General features: G+C 52.3%; 1 protein-coding gene across 1 annotated transcript; it reads right to left on the reverse strand.

Moving 5' to 3' along the window:
• Positions 1-1,548: 1,548 nt before the first annotated feature.
• Positions 1,549-6,108, reverse strand: S100A11 (S100 calcium binding protein A11). Its single transcript, XM_040998820.1, has 3 exons — positions 6,024-6,108; positions 3,180-3,348; positions 1,549-1,839 (listed from the first exon to the last, which is right to left on the reverse strand). Exons 2-3 carry the CDS (start codon positions 3,324-3,326, stop codon positions 1,687-1,689), a joined length of 300 nt encoding a protein of 99 aa, XP_040854754.1. The 5' UTR covers positions 3,327-3,348; positions 6,024-6,108; the 3' UTR covers positions 1,549-1,686.
• Positions 6,109-7,758: the final 1,650 nt, after the last annotated feature.

A 7,758-nucleotide genomic window follows, 5' to 3' on the forward strand; every position in this document is an offset into this window, starting at 1 on the left:
CGTTTGCTTATAGGAGACGATCCATGGCATGTTGTTGATTTGAATCTGGAGTTAGAAGCTTGATGCTGATTGGATCTTACTTATCAAAACTTGAGAGTGCCAAGTAAGTAAAGATTTCCTAACATTTGATGTCTTAAAGCCAGTGACTTCTTGTAGAATGGCCAATAGACCAGTATAACTTAGGACATCTGGTATTTTTCCTTTTTTTTCTTGGATCAGTACTCTTTGGGATAATGACACTTATTTCATACAGGGTGTACGTGCTAATGGAATAATATGGAGGCTTTCACTGACTACAGATTTTTTTCCCCTTGTGCTGATAATGAATTAAAGAACTCATCCAAGAGGTGACTATTATTCTACTTGAAAAATCTGGGACTTGCTTGACACTGACGTTCATTTTGGAATGTTAGAGCCAAAAGGGAGGGACCTCAGAAGTCATATCTATGATCCATCCCACTTGGTTCACAAAAGCAAACCTCTGTTCAGGAGAAATCCCTGCCAATCAGTTCCAACTCACATCAATGGAACAGGAATCAGAGCTTCTTTGAAACATCTCACTGCCCCTGTGTCCTGGGGACAGCTGCTTGCTGCTGTCTCTTTTCTGGGCTCTCCTGACTGTTCCATCAGAGGGACAGAAGCCATAACTCAACAGGCTAATCCTTCACCTTCAAGCACTGCCATCCCATGTGGGTGTCCGTTCGTGTTCCAGCTGCTCCACTTCCCATCCAGCTCCCTGGTTAATACCTGGGAAAGCAGAGAAGGATGACTCAAGTCCTGAGATCCCTGCACCCTCGTGGGAAGCTCCTGACTCCTGGCTGTGGATTGGCTCAACTGTTGTCTTTGTAACTATTCGGGGAGTGAATCAGTGGTTGGAGATCTTTCTCTCTTTGTGTCTCTTTCTGTAAATATGCCTAAGACATAAAAAAAAAAAAATCTTAAAAAAACCAACCAACCAAACAAAAAACAGAAACAAAAAAGCTGAAACCAGTGTGGACAGCAGCGGAAGCTGAGCATGGCCACAAAGACCTTGACAACACAAGCCCCCTTCTGTTCCTCATACACCCCCGGCTCCAGCTCACTTGCTCACTTGGTGACCTCTGCCTGTCTCTTTCCTCTGACACGCCCTCCTCTGTCTTTCAGCCTTCAGCAAAAGTGTCTGGTCCTCAGAACTGTGAACTTCCTGACTTCTAAGGTGGGGTCGTCATCTTTTCTTCCTGCCATTCTGCACTCTCTGACAGGCCTTAGTCGTTTTTCCTTCCTTAGGTTCTTCCCGCAGTAGAAGGCACAGAAACGCAGGACCTGGTCAGCTTTGCCCAGTGCCACCCCCAGGGCGTCTGCTCGGGCCTGCAGCCGGGAAGGCCATTTAAGGCATGAGTCGTGGCAGTGATAACACTCCATCACACTTGAGTAACTGAGGGTGATTCCCATCGTGTCATTAGTCATTGTTCCCACTTACTGTGTTCTTGCTGGTAAGGGTGCCCATGAATCTGATTTACATTCCTCCCACTCTCCACCCTCCCTGGCACACATTTACCAACACTTCAGTGTGTGTCATAAAAAAAAAGATACAAATGTATTGCTTTATTACTGCCAGCAGGAGCGGCCAGTGTGGAGTGGTGGGTGTGGGGGGTTGGGAGGGGGAAGGACAGCACACAGGGTGGCTCTGCCAGTGCCACAGGGGCCTCAGAAACGCTTCTGGGCCTTGACAAAGGACTCATGGCAGGCGATGGCCAAGCCACCAACAAGGTTGAGGAATTCTTGGAAATCAAGCTTCCCGTCGCTGTTGAGGTCCAGCTTCTTCATCATGCGGTCAAGGACACCGGGGTCCTTCTGGTTCTGCAAAGATGATAATAACACATTTTTACTGCGTTTTCTAAGGAGGCTTTCAAAGATGCTGTCATGTTTTATTCTGCTAGGAGTGTGAAGTATAGGACAGGGCTATTTGTCTTTTCTTTTTCCAGAAACAGAGATAAAATGAACTGCCTAATGGGCAGACTAGACTTGAACCTGGGTTTTTTTGCTCCAAGTTTGGGGTTCTTTCTGTGACATTTTGGGTGACTCCATTTTGATAAATCAGTAGCCCTTCCTTCAAGGATTGCATGCAATGGCAAGATATAAGCTGTGTAAAAGTAGATTGAGTGTGAGGGGGACAAAGACACAGGCCCTGCTTATCTGGGTCCCCAAACACGCACACAGCCACTAGCTACATATGGTGGACTATGATTCAACTGGAATCAGTTAACCAAGAGAGTCAGTCTAGTCATGTTTCAAGGGTAGGCACAAGTAGCTGGTGGCCACCACACTGGACAGCATAGATACAGAATGTCCTTGCAGGGAGTGCTACTGGACAGAGCACTCATAGCCTTTGGGTCGTTTGGGTGGTGGTGGCCAGTGTGGGGGAGTGCATTTGAAGACAATCCTATGATGCCAAGTAATACTTCACTTACAAGTAGTTCCCAACTTTGAATTTTTTACAACTTTATGATGATGTTAAAGCAATGTGTGTTCAGTAGAAACCTCAAAGTCTGAATTCTTTCCCCAAGCTGCTGATAGGTGGTATGATAATTCCTCATGATGCAAGGTATGTTAGCCATGCGGTTACAACCAGGAGGGTCAACAACTAACCCTGAGTGGTGCACCGTGTTGCCAGTGTTTCTTGAATATAGTGTTCTGTGTTTTTGCATCCCATCATGTCTTAAGACATTCACGTGTGTAATTAAGATACTCAACTTTCCTATGAAGCAGGCTTTGCCTGACATGATTTTGCCCAACCACAGGTGAACATGAGTGCGCAGAGTACATTTGAGGCTGGCTTGGCTACGCGCTGCTGTAGAAGGGGTGGGGGATCGTGCCTCAAATGTATTTTCAGTTTTGCAAGAACTTCATCGGTTTGTAACTTTACAAGTGGAGGGGCATGTGTGTTTTTTGTGCCAATCCCTGTGTCACGCAGCTTACTCACTCTGATCTGTCAAACACTTCTTACTTCACAGAGAAGAAGAAAATGCTCTCCAAAGGTCATGCTAAGCTCACCCTGGGCCTGGGGCTCACCCTGGGCCTGGGGCTCACCCTGGACCTGGACCACTATGTTGGAGTGAGTGACACCAAGGCAGGAGATGGGGGTCAGCAGCCAAGCTTCCCTTCCCCACCTGTGTCCCAGGGTCGGTAGGGAGTGGTACCTTCGTGAAGGCAGCCAGCTCGGTGTTCATGAAGGTCAGGAACTCTGTCTTGGAGAGGGTGAGGCTGTTGTTGTCCTTCCCAGCATACTTCTGGAAAACAGCGATCAGGGACTCGATGCAGCGCTCGGTCTCTGTGGGGTGGGACATTTTCGCCTTTGGAGAAGGTTGCCTACAATGGGATGATGCAGACAGGGTTTACTGACAGGGTTAGGACGCACAGATAAACACAGAGGTATCCATTTTCCCAGAGTGCCGAGGGGCTTTCGTGATGAAGGAGATTCTAGTACTCTGGAAGGCAATCTGGGGCTCTCTCACATTTTCTCGAACAGTAGAAGTTTCTGTGCAGATATTCAGAAGTGAAGCAAGGGATCGACAAGCATGAGAAGGAAACCAAGTTGGCAGCCCAGCCCTTGTATCCTTCCTTGCTCCTTTCCCTTCCAAGCACGGCCAGCTCCCTGCTAATGCGGTTCCTGAGGATTTAGCAAGGAATGCCTCAAGCACTTGGGTCCCTGTCACCCATACCCACATGGGAGACCACCTGGAGGGAGCGCCTGGCTCCTGGCCGTCGCAGGCATTTGGGAGCAAAAGAGCAGATGGACGATCTCTGTCCATCTCCCTTTCAGAGAAAATGAGCCATTACAGACTGAACATAAAAAGGAATCCTTCCAAGTGGGTGAGGCTGTCCGCCCCTCCTCCAGGGCGGAAGTGTTGTGCTCTCCCTGGTGGATGACAGCAGCAACCGCAGGCTCTTGAGAAACCGGCCCCGCCCTTCCTCGAGGCTTCCACTCTGGGCATTAACGATGATTTATGTTTAGATGGCGAGATGGGCCAGCTAACGTTTAGCCTTTCCTTGGTCCCGAGGAACGGACTTTCTGGAGCTTTCGAGCCCGGTCATTAGCACGTGCAGAGGATTGCTCTGAGCTCGCAGCGGTACAGCCGCGGAACTTGGCGGCTCCTGCACCTGCCAGGCGCCCCTGCCCTATTCCCCGGTGCTTCTCGGAGCAGGCCGAGCCCCAGAGCCCCTCCAGGGGTGGAGCCTTTCCCCACAGTCACAGAGTTCAAGAATGGCTTACTCCCAAAGGGAATTTTTTTTCCCCCGGAAAGAAATGTTGGTACACTGAGCGCTTGCAGAAGAAGCAAGACCGGCCAGCCGAGAAATGGCCGCGTTTGCACAACGCGATCTATCAGGACTGACATCTCGTGTGTCAGACCCGGAGGACGTTCCCGGTGTGGGCGGCTGCGGACCCTCCGCCCGGCTTCCTGGTCTGTAGGTGCCTTCTCTGCCTCCTTCTCTTTGCAGGTTCAGAGCGCCTTTCCGCTCTGCTCCGTGGGGTTTCATTAACAACCATCCCCATTGTAATGTAGATTATTTTCCCTCTTGTAAACTGTTGCTCTCAGCCTTAAGGAGCGAGTGAAAGCGTCTCCACCGCTTTCCCGGGAAGTCATTCCCCAAAGAAAGTATCAAATGACTGACACGCCTGACTGTGGAGCTCGAGGGGATTTTGGCAAAGGGACCCAGGAGTCCGCAAGGCTTTGTCCAGGAGGCCACAGGGGCTGACCAGGCCGAACCCACGCCCTCCCCATTGCCCATGTGCCTCGGGCGTCTGCCCTGGTGGCACCTCAGACTGCAGAGGACAAAACCACCGGATACGATGAAAGAATTTTAAAAATGCACGCTAACTTTCCCAGCTCCAGGAGAGGGAGAGGTGGGGAGAGAGAGAGAGAGAGAGACAGAGAGAGAGAGAATATGAATCGGAGAGTACTTCAAACGGTTGTGGACAGTGGAATAGATAACGAAGTTTATCTGGGGGTAGATCATTTTCGGAAATGCACGCGGTCGCCCCTCCCCGCCCCCCCCCCACACGATTTGCACTTTCCCGAACTGCAGCCACAGCCTCCCCGCCCGCCGTCCACCTAGGAGGAGGAAGACGAACGGAACCTAGACGGGCCTCGCTTCCGGCCCGAGGCGCTCCCTCCTGGCCCTCGCCGCCCGCCGGGGCGGGGCCCCCTTTTCGGGGTGCCCCGTGACTCGGGTTCTCCCTCACGCAGGGCAAGGAGAGGAGCAGGGGGGACCCAGCGGCTGGTCACCCACCCCTGGGTGACCATCGGGCTCGCGGTCAGCCCGGACTGCGCTCGAGGGGGACGGGCGTGGCCACGTCCCGGTTCCCTCCCGCGCTCGGACGCCGGTGCCGGTGGTGGGAGATCAGATCTCGTCCCTGCGCCACCGCGCGTTCTTCTGCGGGTCTCTCACGCACTTGCATCCACGCAAGCCGCGCCTCGCCCGCGGACCTCTGGCCTGGACGGGAGTGGCCGCGGACGCAAAGGGACGGCGCGCGGGGAATGGAGAGTGCGGAGGACAGGCGGCCGGGCGCGCGCCCAGAGGGCGGCCACCCGGCGAGGAGAGCGCAGGGCTGCGCTTCCCAGGCGTCAGCCTCAGTGTCCCTGCCGCTTGCCGTTGCTTGGGGAAACTCGGGTCAGCGCGTCCCGAAAGATCCCGCTCTGCACAACAAAGCCAGCGACGCCTTCCAAACTTCAACCCCGGTCTTCAACTTCGCTCCCGGGCCTCGGCCCGGACACCTCCGCCCTTCGCTGGCCCAGGGCCCTCCGGGTTCGCTACCCGACCGTCCCGGCCACCCCCGGCCGTCACCTGCAGATGACTTGGGCGGGGGGTGGGGTGGTGGTGATCTTCCTCCCTCCCCTCCGGTAAGACGAATTTTTCCTGCACCAGTTCGTGCCACGTCCGCACGGCAATCACAGAGACTGCCCGGCGGGACGTTTGCTGATTTTTTTTGTTTTTCTCTCTGGGAGGAAGACGCAGCCAGAGCGGGGCTTACCGGGGCTTACCGAGCAGAGCTGCGCGGGGCTGGCGGCGGCTGCGGGCGAGTGCGGCGGAGCGCAGCGTGGGGAACCGAGTGCCCAGCCTAGCCGGGGCGGTGGCCTCCCCGCCCACGTTGCTCAAGCCTGACTCATGCGCCCCGCCCGCCCCGCTGCGCGCTGTGCCCGAAGGCGTGCACACACACACCCGGCTCAACTCCCACGGGTGACCCTCGGGGATTTTTCTCTTTCCAAATGGGCCCCCGTTCCTGACTGGGAGTTTACGTTGGGTTTTGGCAGGACTTATTTGTGCATCAGCAGCTTCCCTACAGTGAAGATTGTTGGGCAGTAGTGGTCACTGATGGTTACCAAGGATTCTTGGTGCCACTGGTTCAGGGATTGTTATCTCGTTCCAACTTCAAAATGAGGACAGTTTAAAAAGACTAACTATGTGTGTGTGTATACACACATATACATACATACACATACATATTACATACATGTACATATTATATATGTACTACAATTTTAAAACTGCCCTGCACTTGTAGTGTTATCTGTGTGACGTTTGCTGAAGAGTTGGGAGCTGTGTTAAGAACCGGAAGCTTTGAGTTCTAATCCCGACTGTTCCTTCATTGCAAGGCTTTTGACAAAATTCCCTCACCCCCGAGTTCTCAGTTCCTTATCTGCAAAATAGGTCACACGGTCTTTTCTATTTTCATAATGTTGTTGCACTGTTAAATGAAAGGATAGTTTTGAAAAGGGCTTGGAAAACTGCAGGGTAGGGGCTGGTGTGATTGTATAGCGTGCTAATCCTTTGCCTGTGGTGCTGGCCTCCCATTAGGGCCCTGGTTCAGGTCCAGCTTCCTGTTAATGTGCCTGGGAAAGTGCAGAAGATGGCCCAAGTGCTTGGGCCTCTGCAACCGTGGGAGACACAGAGCTCTGATCTGGCCCAGCTCTGATGGAGGCTGTCATTTGGAGAATCAACTAGCAGATGGGCTGTCTCTCTCCCTGCCTAATTCTGGCTTTCAAGTAAATAAAGAAACCTTAAAAAAAAAATCATTGTGTTTTTGTAAAGAATTTACTATATATGCCTTTTTCCTAGCCTGTTTTCTTCCTGTTAATGTATTTGTTCATGTTTGGTGCATAGAACTGGGTAACGGCCAAGTTCTGTGTTTAGTTTCTTCAAATTGTGTGTACCGAGTGCTGCATCTTATAGCATTTTGAAATGCCTCTTGTTTATGAAAATACAAAGCGATTAAATGGTAAAAAGAAAGCACTGTAGGATAGAGGCGGTGAAGGGTGAATGTGAGCTGCCTCCTGCCCCCTGCTCTCAGACCGAGCAGCTGACCTGCCTCTCTACCCCAGACCCGCATTTCACTGCTTCTTGACGAATCTGTTACAGCTGAGACTGAACCCCGATAACTCATTCTCCCAGCGACAGTGTGAGGTAGAGGAAGGAGAGAAGGCTGGCGTGGAGATGGCTCTTGGAAGGGCTCAGTAAGGGGGAGGGCGGCCTTCTAAAACAGAGCCTGGGAGGAAGTGATCTGGGGGGTGTATCTCCCCTGGAAAGTCTGTATCAGATCCTGTATAAGGAAAGTGCTCCTCATGCGGTGAGCTCATCCTGACTTCTCCATTCCTCCCATGTGACCCAATCCTCCAACATGGTCAGACTCCAGTCCTGGGTGTGTAATCTGTGGTTTAGTTAGGCCCTCTAACTTGCTATTACAGCCTTGGGCTCCATAGCTTACAATCAGGCTTTTCT

This window comes from Ochotona curzoniae, unplaced genomic scaffold (assembly GCF_017591425.1).
Source record: "Ochotona curzoniae isolate NIBS_2020 unplaced genomic scaffold, NIBS_Ocur_1.0 scaffold_1037, whole genome shotgun sequence".
Classification (NCBI taxonomy): Eukaryota; Metazoa; Chordata; class Mammalia; order Lagomorpha; family Ochotonidae; genus Ochotona; species Ochotona curzoniae.